The following is a 21,833-nucleotide window of genomic DNA, read 5'->3' as shown; positions in this document are numbered from 1 at the left end:
TTTTGTAATTTCCTTGAAATCTGCTGTTGTAATCCTGATTCTTGAGTTATGGTATTTGAAACCCTGGTTCTGTTAATTTTGATGACTTCGGACCTCTTGGCATTCGAAACGTTTTGATTTTGATTCGAGAATTTGGGGCCAAACTTGGGTATTTTTTGGAGTTTTGGTTAATACAATAACTCTTTAGCTCGTGGCTAGCATTTTTTAGATCACTTCAGCACTGGCACATAAAAAAATGTTTTGTTTACAAAAAAAATCACACATTTTCCGCGGCTTTTCTCGATGATAGTTCTTATTTTTCTTGGTGATGGGTAGGGGGTTTGGTTGGCTGGAGGAGCTACTTACATTTGGTGTGTTTTTTTAAAATTAATTAAATAAATATAAATTAAGTCTTTCGGTTTGGTGTCTCTGGATTAGACGACTGCTGGCTGATGGAGCGGCTTTGTGTCAGGAGGAGTATCCACACAGCACAAGAACTCAAACGGTAGTGATATGAAAACTGGTCCCGCCGCCCGTTTTATAAAGCCCGCTTAGCGCTAAAACCTTATCAGAGGCAGCGCTCTCCGCTCTCAAGTCGCGTTCAAAACTTTTACCATATATGGGTATGAATTGTTCGCCGATTCGGTTTTCATTTTCGGAGAATTTCCTCTGCCCAAGTGCAACTGGGTGTGCGCGTGTATGTGTGTGTGTGCCTTGTATATCGCCATGTATAGTGTACTACTTCCATGAGTCCTATCAGTTGCGGCATGTGATTCAGTTTGGGGGTTACTCATATTCGATACTTTGGCTCGTTATCTTTTTGCTGTGATGGTCACGGTGCTTTTACAAATTTTTTGCCCAACTACTCATTGTATGCCAAAACATTCATAAGTACAGACATATGAATGTAGTAAGTTTATTAGTAATGTACGGCGATATTATAACATTACAGTATTATTCATACTAGTTTACGTTTACTGATTGAGCAAGCTATTTTCTAAGGACATTGAGTTCCAATAAGACATTGCTATCTGCACCCAAGCCCTTCAAATTGGTTTTTCCAGCAAACATCAAAAAATGATTTTTATAAAGAACATAAGCATTTGGTGCAACACACTCTACTTCAAGCTGTTGCACATATTCTAGAAGGGCATTCGCTAGTCGTTGAAAAACACACCGCTAAAGCCGGTTTTAACAATAACGGCGAAACAGCTGCCAGACGAGAGAAAGACGTACACAGCAATAAACATTAGCGCATGGATGCTGATCCTAAATATCAGCGTTTTGGTTCAAATTCATCATTTTCGTAGCATAATTTGCATATTTAAGTATGCGACTTTTAAGGTAAGTAGTTTCTTAATAGTTTGTAATAGTAACAGTGCAAATATTTATTCATAAATAAAAGGTAGTCGATTTTTTCAGTGCAGTCTATGCGTTTGCGCAACAGAGATGGCGAGAGAGACGCCTCACTCAACACACACACACATGTGCGGTCTAAGCTGCTCTCCCGTCTTTTTCTCTCTCTCTGGTTTGCGGCACTTTTCCAGAGGCTGTGCTGTGACTCAGTGAGCATTTGTTGTTGTTGCCGTTAATGATAAGCGCCCGATTCTTGGTTCTCTTCCAAATTTTTTGTTTTATTTGTTTTGTTTGTGTTTTCAACTTAAGCTACGGCATAAACAATATTAAATATCGCAATTGTTACGGCAAATGCATTCGTATCAGGCGCGTTGATATTTTTCCCAAAAATTCCTGGTTTTTTTTAGCGTGATTTCAGTTTGCCGGTCGTGCCATCTCGCTCGCGCGAGGCTTGCAAACAAAAAAGTGAAAGAGGGAAAGCCGCCGCCTGTGTTGTTGCTTTTGTTGTTATCGTTGGCTGCACACACATGGCAATAAGTAACCATATTGTAGACTTATTTATTTGCGCTTTTTTGTTGACTAATCTTTGTTTAAATAATTGCCTATTTCGAGCCAAAATGACGCATAAAAGGAAACGACAACATGCGGTGCGTTTAGCATGCGAGGGCGTGAGCGAGATGGCGCTAGAGAGAGCGCAGCATAAAAAGAAAACAACAAACGCACACACACACACGCATGCGAGTGGCGAGACACGAATACACACACGCACACATGGTCGAAGGAGTGGCTCCAACGTCGGTGACGTCGCGCCCAGCCACAGCCCCCGCCACGCCCCGCCCCGCCCATCCTTCCGCCCCCCTTCCCTTCCCTCTTTGCCCTCTCCATCCCCATCCGTTTTGCCGCATTTGGTATTGCCATCTCGCTTTTTTGGCTTTATTTTGCTTTTCGATTAAGCCAAGAAACTGAAATCCAAGCGGACAGTCCCAAAATTGCGAAAAACAACAATTGCACATGCACTGGGTTCGGCGAATAACGCCGATATTCGAGTTTGACCAAAAACGCATCCTTAAATGATGATATCATTGATAAATGATGAATAGCAATAATATATTCCAGGAATTTATTTTACAATCGATTTCATTTATTACAATGCATTTATTCTCGGGGAATCCATGCCAAATATGTATGCAATTGAATTCCAGTTCCTTATCATATTTTAAAGATTTAATTCCACTTCTTTATCACGCTCACAAAATTTTCCGTCAAAATTATCTATAGATAAGATGTTTTTGTAGAAAATTCCCCTAACTGGAATTCGAATGAATACAAATTATGCTTATTGTTCAAAATACTCGCCGACGTCATCGCGAAATTCCTCAGTCTTCTTCTGCTTCTCTTTCTTGGCTGTCTGCGGCAAAAGAAGAGAGACAGCGAGTGACACAATCTTATCTTGCAGACGAGTCTTTGGAAATGACCCCGGCTAACGGTGAAAAACATATAGCCAAGAATGGAGCGATCGCCAAGCGATGGAAATTGGCTTCAAATTGCTCCGAATATGGCCAGTTGGTCAGTTGGCATTCGATTGTGGAGAGCTACTAGATCAACTCGTTCTCGTTCTCCTTCTTGTTCTCCTTCTCGTTCTCGTCCTCGTTCTCCTTCTCAGTCTCTTTCTTCGCCCGAAGACGCTTCTTTTATCGCCTCTTTCTCGAATGCACATATTCATTATGTATTTGGTGGTGTTTGTCGTCCATCAGCCAGCTTTAATGGCCATAAAACGCGTCTTGGTTTGTGGGCCACATAGCCAAGCAGCGAGATCTGGAAAAATGATGTGACACTGGAAATGAGAAATAGATGCATCTGCAAAGTGGTTGATTCAGAGTTGATTCCATTCATGGGAAAAGTCATTTATGCATATTAATTTTCCTATTGCTTCTATCTATTCTATTTGCTTTTTGAAACGCAATCCTAACTATTTTTTTTTGGCTCTATTTGCTTTTCTCAAGTTCGTTGCTCGATCGTTTGTTTTTTTTTTTTGGCAAGGCGACGAAAAAACTCGCAGAAATTTCCCCGGGCCAATGGCTTTGGTTTTCGGCACTATTAACCTTGCGCCACTGAATTCAAGAAAAAATAAAGCTGTTTTTGAAGGGAAACAGTTCGAAAAAGAGTTGAAATCCGACGGAGGGATGGCGGGGGGGAGGGGTTATCGAAACTAGAAATACTGAAATGGCCAAAAACAGCGCGTTGATGTTGACTTTGAAACCGCTATTAAGCGTAAAAAACAACAGCAACAACAACAACAACATTTAGCCATGATCAACGACCTTTCTCCAAAAGTACGTATGTACGTAAATAACTCGTCACGTTTTCTACGCTCACACACGTAAAGCGAAGTAAATGAAATAAACAAGTTGAGCGACTTGGGCCAAAGCCATTGTCAAGGTCATTGAATGTGAAAATTTTCGTACATTATTCGCATTTCATTTGGTTTTTCTTCCATTTCCATTATTTTTCATGCACGCACCGCCAGGGTTGCCACCCCACCCCTTTTTCGCTTTATTTGTATATCTAAATACATACATATGTATGTATGTATTTGTATTTTTCGCATTATAACAGCTGGCATTGCAGTTAACCGCTTTTGGCCATCTTCAAGTTGCAACTATGTATGTACATACATATATATACATTTTCACTTGGTCGTTTTTGGCTATTTCGGCATCGCAACGCAAATGGCAAAAATTAAATACAGCCATTAATTGCCCGTCTTAATTAGTTTGCGTGCACAAACATGTTGCAAAAAGTGAAGGAGGGGGAGGGGTTGCTAAAAGGGGTATTGGATGTTCGTATGTTTGGATCGTGCGTTCGCAGTCGGGGGAGTTAAGCGCCCGAAACCCAAGGCCACGGACGGTTAGTTTGGCTAAAAAGGCGAAAAAACGTTTGAAGAAATCTCGAAATCTGAGCAGCGGTTTCAAAAACAGCAACGCTCAAAATTATAGCACCAAAAGGAAACGGATCACCATGGGCTTCACATTAAACTATTAAAATAAGAGTTAAATTCTTAGTAAAAATCTTTATATTTAAACGAGGTTGCTACATGCAGCTTATGAAGTTGCTAGTATTCTGACCTCCACTGTAAGCATTAAAACATCTCTCGCTCCATAAGAAAATCCAGGTATGTATATACATATGTACGTATGTATGATCCGTGGTATAAATGCCGACACGAATTTATGTTAATGTAATAACGCTAAATCGCCGAATTCCATGGCGCTAATTGGTCCGTTAATTGGGAATCGCACTGCATTGCCGACATTGTTGCACCTGTCGTGGGGGCGCAACCACGCCCACCTGTCTGCAAAAGTCGGAAAATGCAGCAGACGCTGCGGGAAAGCGAAAAATATGAACTGTTTCGAATTTCAATTGGGAATTTTCATTTTCGCCATACATTCCACTCAGTTTCAGTGGGTGTCTATTATTTGTATTATTATTAATTAAATTACTATTATTATTATTAAAGCAAAAATACAATGTACTATAACAATATTCATTTTCATTTATAGCACTCTTCAAAATGAATTACTGCTAATAAATATGGTGCAAGTGAACTTTCGGTGAACTGGTTAAATTGCTTGAACTTTACCACCACAGTCAAGCTTCTTGAACATGAACGTTAAATAAACCACATTTTGGAACTTTGCTTGCGCTTTTTTAGTTTTTAAGTGATATACATACGTAGTTCTCATTGTAAGTGAGGTGTGCTATAAATAGTTAGGTGTCTTTGGGCCAAGTTAACCAACGTAAGCAGGCTCAACTGTGAGTTCTCGGTAGCACATTATGGTTTATTTATAGTCCTCTGTCTCATGGCAATTGCTCAATAAAATAGTTGACTGTGTGCAGGGTGAAAACAACAAAAAAAAAAAAAGAGGCGAAAAAAAGTTTCATTGAGTCATTTGGTCGGGCCACCAGACAGACAGACAGACAGACAGACACACTGCACTGCACTCACACACCCATTGAGTGTTATTGCAAGGGAGGCCAGCCTCTCAGACAGAAAGGTGCAAGACATGCGCACAGCGCTGGCCACACAAATAGCTACCACTAGTGCCAGCGCTCCAGTTCAAGTAAAAATTGATATAGCCTTACAAGCAGCATAGTTTTGCTATTGAATATGTACAAATTTACGCTTGAGTGAAGAGCACTAGCGTTGTGAGCGCAACTGTACGCACATAGCTCAGTCTGGAAGACGACGGACTCACCGCCCCCCCCTCGCATCTCTTCACCTGTCTCCGTTGGCTCTTTAGTTGCTTTCTTGACTTGTTTATTGCGGCGTCAGCTTTGGCGAGACTTTATTTCTTGTTGCCTTTTTTTTTTTGTACATACTTATGTACATCCACAGCCATATGTATGTATGCATGTATTCAGCTGCAGCAGCTGGTTTTCGTGCTTCTTGTTGCTGTTGTCGCATCTGATTAGCGCCAAGCTGCTATTGGAGCTGCTCCAAGCTGGCCATGAAAGAAATGTGGGCAAAAAAGTAGCGAAAAGCACACGTCGCGCCGTCTCACGTGGGTGCCGAGGTCTACGGAGGCAGCAACTTGTAATCAGTCGGCACTCTAAGAGCCAGTGGAGATGGGGCAATCGGGGAGGCAGTGGAGACGGGACATTAAGAAGGCTGAGACTGGAATGAAATATATTCTATGCTGCAGAGCGATGCTAAGCATTAGGTTCCCACTGATTTTGATAGCTACAAGTGAATTTTTGAAACATCATTTGCTTGCCGATTTTCGGCTAAGTTCTGTAAGACTACAAAAATAGCTCTGTTTATTTTAGTGATACATTTTTGCGCGATATCCATAATTTTATGCGCATAAATCCAGCGTATTTTGTTACATTCATTTGGCGCAGTCCAAAACAGGGCCAAAAATAAAAAAAAAACAACCTCTGGCTTAGTCTTGCATTTATAAGGCTAGAGCAACATATTTGCATGGTGAAGTAACTAAGCAAAGATCGGATTTACAGTGGGCACTGCTATGTGAAGTCTATGGAATTACTAGGCGTATGCCATTTGGAACTGGTTTTTGGTCAGTGTGCTTTTAAGCCAGTCTCTACTGCAGTTAGCGAAATCGAAAACAAAGAATGTGGGTTGCAAAAACTAAAACCTAAAAGTGGTTTTTAATGAAATTTTCTATATATGCGTGTATGCTGGTTTTATGTGGCAAGCAAACACACATGTATGTGTGTACATTAGTATGTACATATGTATGTGTACACATGGCGACTGTGCAATGTATTATTGTTTGTGGGCCCACTTCCACATCCACATCCACGCACACCCACTTCCCATTCCGAGTCCCATTCTGATTCCCATTCCCATTCCTGGGGTTCTGAGTTTTTCTGTTGTCTTCTGCTTTCTCGCAGGGTTGGCCCGTTGCGGTCTACTGCCATCAGCTGGGTGTTGCATGTGTGTGCGTGAGAGCAGCGTCAATTAAACCAAAAAAAACAATCAAAAATGAAGAGGGGACCGAAGTGAAAATACCCTACTCTGCGTTGGTTTTGAGCCCTCAAACTTAATACGAAGTCCTGAAAGGTTATAATACACACACATACCAAGTTTCATATCATATAATGCAGTAAGTGCAGAGTTACGATGGTTTGGCTTTACTCTTCTCAAAATTATTCAAAATTTCCATATAATTTCAAACGTTATGCACATTTAATGACAATTGCGCTTTGGAAAGGGTATGCAAAACATTGCCGACAATAAAGTATTCAAATAAAGATGCCTTTTTTTTTGCGCCGCTTTCCACCTCTAATTACACAAATTGAAAAGCGCACACGTGAGCTTTGCTTTTTCTGCTGCGGGTGTGTACGGCCACACGTGTGTGTGCATCTAGGAGCGGCCACGCCCAGATCCCGGACAGATATACAACGCCCCCGCCCCCAGGAGTCCGCCGGAATCCGGATTGAGCCGGGCGCAAAGCGGATAGCATTGCGTGAGGCCCCAAATCCGGGCACTCAGCATAATGCCCGGTGTACTTAGGGCCCCAGATCGTGCCAAGCAGATAGTTAGGCCTAGCCCCGCCCACTTTCCAGTGGGTGCGACATGCAAGGTGCTCGTTTAAAGTACTAGTTTGTTACTAGTAATAGTACTAGTACTTATTCTAGACTCCAACTCACTTTTTTCAAATTTTCAACTACAAGCCGAAAATCTGATTGTTTTCAGCTCAATTCTTAAGTTTAATGTGATTTATTTTAGTTGCAAATCCTAATGCAAACTGTTAATGAACTTGGCAGAAATATTGCAAAACGGGTTTGTCTGATAAATTATCGCTTGCGTTGGGGAAATATTCAAATTTATGTGAAACGTGAAACGTGAGGGGATGCAGTTTATTGCACAATTTGTTGCGGAACTGCTGTTGCAGGGGAATTGCACTCATCGAAACTAGTAACGAACGCTGTGCTAACGCGTATAAATAACTTTCCTAATAAACCAAACCATAAATATTTGAAAAACTGAGTAATGCCCGCTATGTAATACAATATTGACCGAATTCTTGTGAATGATAAAAATAAGCCAGCCGCTTGGACTTCCTATCTGGTAAAGTTAGTCATCGAAACGCCAATTTCTTAGAACATTACTACTACTTGTTGTAGAAATTAGTTAAGTTTGTTTTGATAAATACATTTTTGTTTGCTGAATCTTAAACGGCGCTCTGGCTTATCAAGTTTGATTGTTTCTCGAATTGTGAGCCCGGAGGTTTAGTAACCATAGTTTGATGCCTTCAACTCCCGCATGATTTCACTAGTCCCAAAATATTTTGCATTATCAGTGGAATAAACCCTGTTACTTATTGCTCATACCATTATCTTGTGGCCCTTATCCCTTAGCCGCTCCCTTCTTTTTTGTTTTTTTTTATATTTTTTGTTTTCACTCGCATGCGGGTTGATTCGAAAATCATTTTGTTGGCGCCCAACGCCCTGTTATCAGGCACATAAGCACTATTTTACTGATGGACACGTAGGCCCATTACCATTTACCCACAGCCAATAAATAATAATGAAATATATAAGTGGTCGAATATGTGTATTTATTTCAACAGCGATTAACTAATAAGAGTGATAACAGTGCGCTGAAAATAAGTACACTATATGTATATGTGTACATACTACGTACTTGGCGATAAGTCGGCATAAGTTGGCTGACTCACAAAAGCTGTGGCACCTGACCGATCCGAAACGCTATAGCCGCCGATCTTGGGCGATAGCTTTAACGTTAAGTAGGAGTGACGCGGCTATAACTAGATCGTGAGTCATCCGGATTCCAGATGACAGTGGGTTGACTTTGAGAGTGGGAAAACAAGACGAATCTGGGCTGATATAGATTAATTATTCGGTGATCTCTTAAAGCGAGAAAAGCTTTGCCAAAACACAAACTTCATATAAATACAAAAAATACGTGGTAATGTGATTCAAATGAATGTTTATTTATCCCAAACCCTATAATACCGCCTAGTCACTCTCCGGAACTTTTGATGGACATATTTGCATTGAGAAACGAATGTGTGAGTCACAAGTTCGGCTTACGTCCAGCTCAAAGTCGATTCCATGTTTTTGGAGTGAATCATCACAACCCGAAACGTAAAGTACACTTATTGGTTGCCGTATGGTTTTGCATATGAAACAGCAAAATGAGTGGAAAATAAAGCAAAAATCGAGGTACAAACATGCTGAGGGCGCGAAGAAAACAAAATCCATAATAAAACACAACAGAAGACCACCTACAAAAACCAACAGCAACGGGCAGAAAAGTTAAACGGGTTAAGCGGTAAACCCACGAAATGGGTGAATATGCATAGAAGAAATATAAACATAATCCCGCTGCGAGCGAAAAAATTATAAATAATTGAGCCGGGAGCACCGTTTAGCATAAAAACACACAAACACCACAGAAACGATGATGATGAACGTAGCTATCGTAATGACGATAATGGCCATGATCATCGGAAACCGTTTGGCGATTGCTTCAAAAGCACAAGCACAAGCACCTGCCTCCCAACAATGTAGAGAGATAGTACACTCGCCGAAAAATACAATCTTAGATTGAAGATTTATTTCGATTCGTTGGGTGCCTTGAGTGTTTCGAGAAACATAGTTTCATTTTGATGTGATCTTCTCTTCACTTCAAGGGTAGCGATCTGGTTAAAGATAAGAAAACTTAACTTTGAGAATGTTAATTTTTTTTTTGTAGTGTATAACAAGGGGGGAATGATTAAAAAAGTCCAAGAACAGTCCGCCCATTGTTGACAGTTACGTTTGAAATTGCCAGGCCGTTTGGCAAGAGAATGGAAACGAGAGGAGTGAAGAAAGCATATAGCAGAAGCAAAAACAGAAACAGAAGCAAAAGCAGCGGCACAAGATCCGTAAAAAAAGCAAAACTTGTTTCCCACCAACGGAAGAAACAAGCTGCAAAAAAATCTTAGCTTACAGTCAAGCTGAGACAATCAGACCCATCAAAATAGACGTTTTATAGCAATATAGTTAATATCGGTCCACAGCAGATTTTCACATTTTCGTTCGTGCTTTTCACGCTGATATTGCCAAAGATTGAGCTCTTAAAGTTAAGTCTTGTAAGTAAGTTGTTATACATATATTCTAGTCGCGTTTCTAGCTCACTAGCCGCAGGTGTATGAAACAAATTCAAATGCTGCTTGATGAAACGGTTTACAGACAGTCTAGAAACGGAGACACACATTCGCAAAAGCACGCTTTTTGCTTGATAGTCAGTTGCTGACGGATGAATTCAAATGGATCACTGCAATATCGGAGTAACCGATATTTGGGCGACTTTTCACTTTTGCAATGCGGATAATAAAACCAGCGAATTGGGGGACTTCAGTGCGTACAAATGATATCCGAATCAATTCGGTAGAGGCAATAAACATGGAAGAAAGAGCGGCAAGCAAACACACAATATACAATATACAATGTCAACGTTTTTGGCATTTTTCATTTAATTTCGTATAATTTATTTGGGCTTTCGAGCAGCGCACATATGTATGCGCTATATAGTATATACTATATATACATAAGTTGAAGCCATTGACATTGAGCTGTCGCTGCCCGTTTTTGGCCGTTGGCATTTTGAATGGAAAACGAGCAACAAAAAAGCGAGGCTTTTATCGGTTTTATCCCAAAAATGTACAATGTATCCAACAAATGTCCAAAAGCAACGAAAACCAAAATTGTTTGGATCAATCGGTGTTGTCCGTAGCTGTGTGTTTGTGTGCGAGTGCTGAAATGTAACGAACTATTTTCGAAAAACTCAAACTAAAAGCGGAAACTCAAAATGTTGCCCATATATACAATTCTGTACATAGATCGTGGGCGTAGCCATACGTAATCCCCAAAAGTCGAAACCCTCACCTGTAGCTTTAGTGATGTACATATGTACGTACATACGTGTGTGTTCTATACGGCGTTGCATCCGCTGTTTTACTAGCTTAGGAAATTAAATGGGAGCCAAATAATTCCAAATATGGTCAATCAACTTGAGTGCCGATGTTTTTTCTGGACGGACACTTGGTATGTATGTAGATGGCGTCACTAATTACTTCGAATGCATTTCATATCCGTTCATATCCATAGCAGATATGCGATCTATTAGGTAACTCTGTTTGATCCACTGACAAACCGCTGCTCGTTCAAATCCTCATCAGATATTCATCTCAGTATCTATCTACCTTGCATTTTAAATGGCACAATTCGTTGTTGTTTGTCCGTCCGTTTGTTCGCATGAAAACGGCAAACGGACAATGCCATAAAAGATGAAAATGATCGAGCCAAAGCGGTTAACAGTTAACGGGGAAGAAAGGCGGAGAGAAAGGGGAAGAGGAAGACATGACTTTCACTAGCTAATTAGAATTTCAGTGAGCGCTCGCCAAATGAAATGCAACAACATCAACAACAGTAACAACAACAATGTGGCATTTTTATTTTTAGTTTTCAATTATTAGGCAAATTTTTGCGAAAGTCTATTTGGAATACCGTTGACTGACCGCTGAGAAGAGGAAGAAGAAGAAGGGCGATGGGGAGAAAGGGAGTTACGTTCTGGTGACATCGATCTGAAAACTTTGATCAACTTGATCAATGAGCCAAAAGAGCTATTACCTAAGTCATCCGTTATTGTTGGCAAGTCACTCACGGATTTTGGGGATTTGGAGATTGAAAAGTTGATAACCATCTGGAAAAACCAGCTGGAAAGGTATCTCGATTTTACAGCTATGCAGCACCGACCTAAACAAACATTTTCCCGATTTTCCATCTTCTCTCCCAAATTTGCATATGCTTAAATAGCATTTTTGTGTGTTTTTATGGCGTTAAGATAAATAGATCATATTTCGGTTTTAGCTAAAAAGAAAAAGATTCTGGGCATATTTTTGTCCGAGATTCTTCGCCAATTGCCTGCTATTGATATAATTCATTAATGAATCATCTATGAGATCACAGAGGCAGTAAATGAATAAATGAATAATTCGGGAAATTCACTGCTCAGCGGGGGGAGCACAGTGTCTAGTATAACTGTTGTTTTTTTTTGTTAAATTGTTTAATGGTCTGTATTAGATATACATACTAATTTGGAGAAACAAAGTATCCAATGCATTTTCACCCCCACCCCGCCAAAAAATTCCACCGACTAAAGCATACCCTAGCACGCTTTTCGGAGACTGTAATCAGAGCGCAACAAATTGCATTTCCATTTCGGCGCAAAGAAAAGAAAACGAAATGGGGAATGCAATTTGCTCGAATGCATTTAACTCGAAAATTTCATCAAAATGCAACAAAATCAAAGTCCATGACTCATCACGGATTCGCAGTGTGAATTTTTCGTCTCTGTTTTCGGTTACTTTTCCAGCATTTTGTGAAAGTGACACGTGCTGCGTCCCTTTTGCGAATTTTTTTTTTGGCCAAAAAAAAGTAAAATAAAATAAAAGAAAAATAAAGACAAGGAAGAATAAAAGCAGGCGCTGAATGATTCACCCGGATGTGAAGGATATGCAGGATATATAGGGTGCATGGCATAGGGGTGGGTGCCGTTACAATTGCCACCCCAACTGGGAATGCGCAGGGATGGAATGCACTGCGAGAAATCACTATGTCAGTCATAAGATTTAGCAGATCAAAAGTGTATATATAATGATATATGATAGGTTTCTGATATGGGTCTGATAGTGTGATAGTTCTGATATTTGATAGGTTTGGCAACCGATTTCTGTCAGTGCATCTGCTTATGGGACTGGCATTGCCCAAATGAGGGTCGCACTGCAGCGGCTCAACCTTGAACCCCAGACACCCGTCACTGGATTTTCGAGGGGGGGGGGGGGGGTTTCGGGGTGGGTGGGTGCCACCGTCCTGGGCCAACATTTTGCTAGGGGATGGGATCAGCTGTTTGTGCCAATGTGGTGGTTCGCTTTTCGGCCACTACTGATTACTGGTGGTGGTGGTGGTGGCAATGCCGTTGACTAATCGCTCCCAGCCTCAAAAGCATAATATTCTCGGGCTCTTTGTATATATACATACATTGTATATATGTATATAACCCAAAATGCAAGATAAGATGGAGGAGTAAAATTAATGTGCCAACCAAATGCATATGTACATACATATGTGTATGCCAATGCATTAAATACAATACACACAAACGCGATTAAGTCAAGCATACAACGCCCTAACCACTTGGCTTTTCACTTTTTTATATGTTTTTCTTCTCAAAAAAACTCTTTAAAATCGCATTCAATGTGGGATCGGAGGGAACTTCGACCCCAAACTCCGGGAAGTCATTAACCCTATGAGTAAGCGCATGAAAGATCCCAAATATTTATCACTTAAGTCGCATAGCACTCTGCATCTCAAGTGGCGTTCAAAACTCCGACACTTACTCACTCACTAGCGCATTTAAAACATTTTAAACATTTAAAACATAACTTACTTGAGTCAGCAAGCAATAAATAAATTTAATCAAAAATTGCATTAAATGACTTAGGCATTGCCCTGATTTTCGCTATCTAGAGACCATCTGGGGTTAAAAGTAGCTGGTGCTCAGAGGGTTAAGGCTCCACTGGTTGGGGGGTTAAATTATGACAGTGCAGAAATGGGCGTGGCTGACAGGCACTTCCGTCGCCAGGCCAAAACGGGAATGGCAAGGAAATCAAAGGAATAAAACAGAGAATCGTTAAAATGGGTAAAGTGGATGGGAAATGGGAAAAGCAAAGGGTTGCACTCGATGGCCATGCGTCATATATGTACATACATATGTATGTATAAAAAAATTCCTAACGTATCATCAGGTGCTTCAGTATCAAGGTGAAATACTATATCAGTTTCGTTCTGGTTTCCCCTAACTTATCTCGAGAACCCACAGCAATATCGTTCGATTTCTAGCAAAGTTATTACTAACTTCCAGTTCTAGATGTAAAGTATCTAAGTTCTTAATTTCAACTAAACTAGTTAGATATTTTAGTTATTTATTGTGCAAAAGGAAAAGTTACCGAAGTTGCTGCTGATTTTGATTGAAGTAAACGCCTGAAACGAAGTGTTGCATATATGGTTTTACGACCTTTGGCTATATTGGTTCGCCATAAGTTGGTGGCACTGTCGAAGGAAGCTCATCCCCATACCAGATACTATATATACTATATATACTCATTATATACACTTGATCAGTCACTCGAACGGAAACGGAGGCGATTACGAATGCCGCTCACAGCGCAGACCGATGAAGAGGGCGAAATAAAAAGGGAAAAGCAGGCAAATGGAGTTGAAAACGAAATGAGAAATGGTTATTATACAGGCAATCGACGATCCACGATCCACGATCGTTATTATTCAAATCGCATCCCTCGCATCATCGGAGGACCTTAGCAGGTAGAAGTCGCTTCATAAATCGATTCGATTCAAGACGCGCGGCAAATTCTGCGCCCATAATCGGAAATTCGTTGGAAGATTTTTTGAGTCGAAGGAAACCGGAGGCACAAGAAAAGGGAGTGCAAGCGGGCGGATGGGCCAGTACAGTGTTGAGTCTGTAAGACAAACTTACAGCCTATGTGTGCAAGAACTTCAATTATCTATCTTACGTACTTAACAAACCCATTTTACTATGCACTTATTTTGTACAGCCTTCTTTGGTTTGGCAGTTGAGGGTGTTTTTTTTGTTGGTGCTTACTGTATTTGGGTGTGTTTGTCGCCGGCTCTTTTTTTTTTGGGCGGGGGCGTCAACTCCACACACACATGCATATAGAAATATATGTATATATACGCGCAGAGACGGGTGCGGGAAGTTCAAGTTCAAATATATTTGTATTATTTCATTCTGTTACTCCGCTCTCTGCGAGCAAGAGAGCGGTAGAGAGAAAGAGAGCGGTTTTATGCTGAGCGCAGCTTATACGTGTGCACACATACACTTGCACACACTGCAGTTGGGCAAAATGCAAGCCAAATATGGTTATACGCAACAGCCGAAGCTCTCTCTCTTTGGCGCTCTCTCCGCTTTCGCGTTTTATGCTGTGTAAGCCGTTCTCCACACTCACATCCCCCCTCACTAGTTAGTACCCCTCCCTCACCGCTAAACAGCCCCCTTTTCCAACAAGAAGCACGCATTGATTTATAATGCAAAGTGATCGATTGCCTTCATTTTATGGCTCACTGGAAAAACGGGAAGTGGAAATGGGAATGGAAATGGCAATGGAAATGGAAATGGGAAACGGGAGGTTAAAGGTGTGTGATTTATCTCTACATGGATGGGAAAATGATCAAGAAGGAAGCCTTAACCCTTAAATGGGCGCATAACTCATTCTGTGAACTTAACAGAGAAGTGCATTTAACAGTTCATTCTAATCGTAAAAAAATGGTAATAATATTCAAAGCATCTTCAAACTTTCGAACTGCATACTCGTCTTAAGTTACTTATGTATCTATATATGTACATATATTATATGCTTGTATACATGGATATTCACTTTATGCCCTTGTAAAATCCTACGCTCCACCACTTGTTTGGGGTTCGCGACGAAAAAAAAAAAGTGAAAACCGATTTGGAGCTCACTGTTCTGTGTCTAAAAAAGGCATGGAAATTCATCGGTCCAAAAAAGAGCATTGCAAGGCGGGAAAAAACGAACTCAGAGCGCAGAAGCTGTTCTATATCCAATATGTCCATGTTGGCACTGCACATTATGTACGCATCGATGTACACAGCTGATGCAGCGTATAAAAGTCCACATAAAAGGCCATAAAGTGAAGCCTCGTAGGGAGCGATTTACATACATTCATCTTAGATGCAAAGTCTTGCAGAAAAAAGATTTGCTTATTCATAGGTGTATCTTTTTTGTTGATTATCAGTTTTAAGGGTTTTAGGTGACCGGCCGTATCATTTTATCTTAACAACTGTAATCATTTACTTTATCTCATTCTAATTACACTGGGCATAGTTGAACCCACAATGTCAAAGTTCAAAACGTTAACTCGTACATATGCAGTTAGCTGTCATTTTGCATAGCCCCATCATTATCATTATCATCAATTGCAGCTGTTTTCATTTCCCTCTCTCTCTTCCAGTCTCTCTAGCTTTCTCTCTCTTTCAGTGCAACTGCTGGACAAAAGGGAGGCGAATTGGGGTGGCGTGGGCAGATAGGTGTGGTGTATTAACTAAAATAGCGGCGGTGGTGGTTTTCGCAGAATTCGCCGCATTCAGGGGAAACTTACCCGGAGAAGTGAGAGAGAGAGAGAGAGCAAGAGAGTGTGCAAGGACATCGGAGAAAGCACCGGTCGAGTAACGGTAAAACGCCTGCGCTGCTCTCGCCCACAGCACGTGCAAATATTCTCATGCAATATGCCGGCCGCTCTCTTTCGCTCAGCAAATATGTGTATGTAATATAACAATGTGAGTATACATATGTTTGCGTGTAAGTATGTGTGGCTTTAACCCTCCTTGACCCGACCTTCTGTAACCGCCCAACATGAAGGTTAAAGTGCTTTAAAAGGCGCTTCGAGCACATTCCTAAAATATCTGCAGCGTGCTCTCATTTCACATACATAAGTAATAAAGAATAAAATTCAGCATTTATAACTTTATGAACTGCGTTTCGCAATTGTCTTTCGTTAGTCTTAGCTCGGTAACACTGAAAACTTATTAAAGGACCAGAGATATGACATTTATTGCAGCATACTTATTGGGGCAATTTATAAAATTAATATCTCTCTATTTTGCGCAAACGTGTGGTAAATCACCATTATCTCGACCATGCAAGGTTGGCCCAATTACAGAATGCCATATCAGGCGCAATAATCGAATACCTCGAGTGCCGAATGTCTGTAAACACGTTAATCAGGCGCTCTTCCTCTTCGCCTTTTCCATTTCGTGTAATTCCCTTGAGTCGAGTTTTCCATATCGTCAATGATCGTTCAAGGTCTGTGGTTCCATTCGGTTTCCAATTTTTCTACTCATCACTCAATCAGCAATGGCATTTATGATCACTGGGCAACGCACATATGTACTATATGTACATACATACATATGTATGTTTGCTGATAAGAAAACAACGCCTTTCAATGTCTTGGGATGATTAAAACTGCACAGATGCCAGGTGAAATAGTTTATGATACTCGTACCCTATGTGCGCCATATAGGGCGTATCTTATCCAAACCCCCAACCTGCGTCACGATGCTATAATTGTAATTATAACTGACGCAAAACTAGCTCAATTTATAAACTAACTAGCTGAATAGCTTGAATATTACATGATAATTGAATTCCAAATGACTTCATTTACTTTGTTTTGGGATTTATTCTGATAATATATGGGATTTACCGTCTGATATTTTGGTATATAGCATAAAAGGCGATGGTATATTGGCTATAAGGCGACGTAGTTGGTGGTAATATGGAATCACGAGCAGAACGAGCTGGTTAATCTAATCTTCCCTGGCGCTTTATCACCACAATGGCAATAGTAAAACGATCCATTCCGTTTCCTCGATAAGATTGCCACTGCGATTGCGTAATATCGCTCGGGAATATTACTTTTTATACATATATACATATATGTAGATACATACATATGCCTTTGGCGCAAAAGCGGAAATGAGTTTAATATAGTAACGATGATGGATACAGTTCTGATGGGGATTTCGTATGTGCGCTTAGCCCTTCAAAAAATTGTTTCCATGTGATATCGATTTCGAAACTATGTCATTCCCAATTTCCGCGATCGAAATGAAATAGCTTTTTGTACTTTTTCGCACTTGCTGTGCATAGATAGCGCAAATAAGGGCAAAAACCGAAAACGAAACTAAAATTGCAAATGAATGCGAGGCGAGGTCATGGGCTTTAAAAAGTCGACAAGGCCAGGTGATAGATATTTAAATTTAACCTATTTTACTGCATTTATTATAAGGAACAAAATCATTAACCTTTATCTAAAATAATAAATATGTAATTCGAATTTGGTGCACATTTGAAAAACGGCTACCAAGGCGCCATCTGGCGAATTGTTACGTCATGTAGCGCCACCTAGCGGCATTATACATATTCTCCCCGATCTGGCATCCCCGCAGATTCAAATATCCAAAGTCACGTATTTTAAATAAGTTGTCGTTATATTATAAAAATTAGATGTATTACTTTTTTCCACGCCAGCAAAAAGATTGAATCAATTGAATTCATTTATTTTGAATATCGATATACTAGGTAAAGATAAATCTTAATGCACCCACAAATGTATTTTCCTTTCTATTCGTGTAGATTCAGTCGAATCACTGCTGCTGATCAATAAAACCATCAAACTAAATTCAAGTTGGGGTCACAAAGAGTCTAAAATATGGGATTAGTCCGGGGATTAGGGTACACGTGTATAATATAATATATATATATATTTATCGTAAGTCTGAAGAGAAGGTTAAGATTACGAACATTGAGGAGCACACATAATCGAGTTCGCTTTTCGTAGGCCCCACAAATTTGAATTTCATGTTGAATTTTCTTGTTTATCACAGACGCCCCAGCACATTCTTGATTCTCTTTCAGCCAATTCAGATCCCATTTGTTTTTTGTTGCAGGGAGATTTGGATCTGGAGTACTTGGTTACTACTTGGTGGTTACGGGTGTGCGTCAAAATTTCTACGCAAGTGTCACGTCATATGGAAAGAACATCTGCGAAATGGGGAGAAACGTTGAACAATCCGCTCGCCTCCGCCTTCGCCTTCGCCTCCTTTGCCCAAAGGACAGTTGCTGTCCGCCACTCCGGGATGCCCCAACATCATGCAGATCTCCGCCATCTGCCGGTCGCCTACAGGTGTGTCGTGAGTGTTTTCTATGCTGGTATCTAGTGTTGCCTTAGACGGTAGACAAATCCACTCCCGCCCACCTAAGGTTTGGCAGTCTGGGCCTGGCCAGCGGTTATGCCACTGGCCGTGGGAGCGGCAGCCTCCGTTGCCTCGCCAGCAAACGTTTTGTTGAGGATCTGGTGGAAGTGCTCCCCGAACACGGCGTGGTTGTAGGACACCAGGCGACGGAACGAGGCGATAAATGCAACCAGCTCCTCCTGATAGTCCGCGAATCCCGAGGGCGGCGGCGGAATGCTGCCATTGGAGCGCAGCGTCACCCGCACATAGCCATCCAATCGCTTGGCTAAAATGGGATTCAAATGGATTAAATAGTATCCTTATTTTATATAAAGATGGTAGCTTACCCATCAAACTGGACACTGGCGATGTCTTGTGGGCCAACTTGAGCACCTGGTTCTTGAGCGCCGCCTGGTCGGCATCACTCATCGCGGGCATGTTTTCCTGCTCCAGGGCCTTGTTCACAAAGGAGCGAATCTGCTCGTAGCAGCTCTCGATGGCAGTGGCTACTTGGCTGTTAATTGGAATTGTAGAAGGGTTAAATAAGCGCTTGGCTAGACTATTAGGATTCTTACTCCTGGTTTTTGATGTCCTGCACAATGATGTCCAGCTGCTGGGCCAGCTTGATGCGATTCTCGCGGCGCTGCGAAATAATGGGCGTGCTCTGGGCCACGGAGATGAGTGAGGCGCACAGGATCAAGCGCTGGGCACGCCAACTCAGGCCGGCAAAGCGCTCCTTATCGATGCGCAGCAGTTCCGGGAATTCCTTGTCGGCCGGATAGTCAATCAGCTGCATGTAGGCATTGTAAATGGTCTCATCCACGCTGCTGCCGGACCGGTGACGGTGCAGCCAATCCTCAGTGGCCGGAAAACCAACTGTAATGGTAATGGAATTCCAAATAAATTTATGATCGAGCACTTGTAGTTTTTTGTGGCCGACAACCTACCATTTCCATGGAACTCGCGCAGATATTTGCTGAACTTCTCCTTCTCGTACTGCACTGAATTGGCGGCGATCTCGGTGCGAGCCAGGCCCAGCATAAAGTTGGCCATGTCCAGCTTCATTAGCGTCATCAGCTCGAGGATGCTGCGGAACGTGTCCACCACATCGTCGATCTCCCGCAGGGCGGCCACCGCTTCGTCCCTGGCTGGTGAACAGGAACGCGACAGGATGTTGATCACAAAGTTGGCATACGCCCGAAAGTCGAGGGTACCACGCTCCGCCTGCTGGCGGATGACGGAATCATCCAGCACCTCGTTGATGTGGGCCAGGGCACGTTCGTTGTTGGGCGACAGCAGCTGGGGGAAACACTCCTTGATCTCGGCCAGCAGCCGGATGGCCTGGTCATACGATGGCGGCTGGCGGTCCAGCTGCTGACGCAACAGATCCCAGAACGCCTTGTGCACCATCTTCTTGATGGCGCCCTCCAAACTGGGTACATTAAAAGGGTATTTTAATGGAATGGCCTCCATGTTTTGGCTGTTAGCATTGGCTTACCTATCCGAGGGCGGCTCGTATTTCTGCAGCTTGAAGTCCGGATTGAGGGCTATTTCGTGGGCCAGCTCCATGTTGCGCAGATTCTTGAACATGCTGGACACCTCGTCCAGGGTCACGATCTTCGGCGGTGTGCCATCCAAGCTGGGCAACACGAAGCGCGTCATGCTGTCCACGGAACTCTCGCTGTCCGTCCGAATCCGGTGCTCCTCGTGCTCATCCTGTTCGGCCGATTGACCCGACTGTACGCTCCTCTTCTCCTGGGCATCCATGGTCCCGTCGAGCTCTTTGTTGTCTGGTCACGGGCGGAAGTGCGACGTTAGGCAGCTGCAGCAACTGGTTACGACCAAGTGCGAATTTGGTTACCACCGGTTAGAGCCAGTTGTGTATATGGCTTGCTGGCTGCAAGGCAATGGCAACTGCACTCGGGCTTTCTTTGTTCTTTGTTCGAGGTCGTCACTAAAGCTCCGCTCGGGGTCAGTTTGCCTGCGAAGAAGAAAAGGGGGTCTTAGATACAGTGGGCATACGATACAAGTCACTGCTCATAGTGCTTAAGCTCATAATATTCTATATACATTATTAAAGTGTTACGTTTACATTTCGTTGTTCAATCAATTTTAAACTACTACATGACCTTCTGCAGTTCCATAAATAAAAAAGTCAACAGAAAAATATTTTTAGGTTTATGATTGCCACACAAAACCAATTATTACAGATCAGTTGCTGTGTGCGCATATTTCTCAACCCCAAAATAGTTTTTCAATGGGCAGTTTCGAAATAAATGTTAGCCAATACCCACTGTAAACAAACACACGGAAGGAAACCGTTAAACGTGACTGGCACGCACACACGAGAGCGAACAAGTGTGCGTTTGTTTGTATGCATGTATGTGCGACAAAGAGAGAAGATACGAGAGATTTGAATGGAATCGAAATGTAACACTTTCGAAAACTCTCGAATATTCTAGAATATGCAATTTGGCAAGCAGCGTGGCATAGATTCCAAAATTAAATGTGGAAAATGGGAGCAAATTGCACAACGGCCATGCAGCGAATGGGCGACATAAACAAACGGCGCAATAAAGCAGCAACGAAAACAGAAGTGATTAGGTTCACGCATGTGTGTGTGTGTGTATGTATTTATGTTTTGTTGTTGCTGCTTTTCAATTGCGCAGCAAGAGTCAGCTGGGAAAATTGGAAAATTGCGAAATGGACACAAGGACGATGCCAAGTGGCATCAAACCAGATGAAATCCAATTGTAATACTCACAATAGGAATAACCGACGAGAAGGTTCCAGAGTCTTCCGTTTAAAATTTCCCACACAGCTGATTCACCTTCCACAATCACTTACAAATTTTGCAATTAATTTTTACTCGTTCACGCTCCACCTTCTCTTTATATTGTTTAAACCCCCAAAGTTGTTTTATTCTGAACTGAACTATCACGAACGACGACCGAATTCCGAATGTTTCCGTTTCGATTTGAAAACTTTGTTTGTTGTGCCTGCTTTGTTTTTCCCTTTATTCCAATCCCCTTTCCACACAGCTGTTGTGGGGTGACTATCGAAAGTCGATGGAATGCCCACGCTATCGATAGACGACGACACAGCGAGT

General features: G+C 41.8%; 1 protein-coding gene and 1 long non-coding RNA gene across 2 annotated transcripts; both read right to left on the bottom strand.

The window, feature by feature from the left end:
• Positions 1–2,454: 2,454 nt before the first annotated feature.
• On the bottom strand, positions 2,455–5,620 carry LOC120322367. Its single transcript, XR_005562149.2, has 2 exons — positions 5,068–5,620; positions 2,455–4,715 (listed from the first exon to the last, which is right to left on the bottom strand). It is a non-coding gene; the product is annotated as an uncharacterized LOC120322367 (long non-coding RNA).
• A 12,413-nt stretch (positions 5,621–18,033) lies between these two features.
• Positions 18,034–21,804, bottom strand: LOC6525487 (T-complex protein 11-like protein 1). Its single transcript, XM_002101286.3, has 6 exons — positions 21,489–21,804; positions 20,223–20,705; positions 19,672–20,156; positions 19,300–19,600; positions 19,072–19,238; positions 18,034–19,010 (listed from the first exon to the last, which is right to left on the bottom strand). The coding sequence occupies exons 2-6, from the start codon at positions 20,489–20,491 to the stop codon at positions 18,748–18,750; spliced, it is 1,485 nt and encodes a 494-aa protein (XP_002101322.1). The 5' UTR covers positions 20,492–20,705; positions 21,489–21,804; the 3' UTR covers positions 18,034–18,747.
• Positions 21,805–21,833: the final 29 nt, after the last annotated feature.

The sequence above is a fragment of the Drosophila yakuba genome, chromosome X, assembly GCF_016746365.2.
Source record: "Drosophila yakuba strain Tai18E2 chromosome X, Prin_Dyak_Tai18E2_2.1, whole genome shotgun sequence".
Classification (NCBI taxonomy): domain Eukaryota; kingdom Metazoa; phylum Arthropoda; class Insecta; order Diptera; family Drosophilidae; genus Drosophila; species Drosophila yakuba.
The sequence above is the reverse complement of the archived record's forward strand: the minus strand, read 5'-3'. Positions and strand labels throughout refer to the sequence as shown.

Bases quoted from the DNA above. Each gene is read 5' to 3' on its own strand.
- LOC6525487 (XM_002101286.3), bottom strand. From the start codon at position 20,491: ATGGATGCCCAGGAGAAGAGGAGCGTACAGTCGGGTCAATCGGCCGAA. The intron at 20,157-20,222 runs GTAAGCCAATGC...TAATGTACCCAG, and splicing joins TACGAGCCGCCCTCGGATAG to TTTGGAGGGCGCCATCAAGA. The intron at 19,239-19,299 runs GTAAGAATCCTA...TCCAATTAACAG, and splicing joins CAGGACATCAAAAACCAGGA to CCAAGTAGCCACTGCCATCG.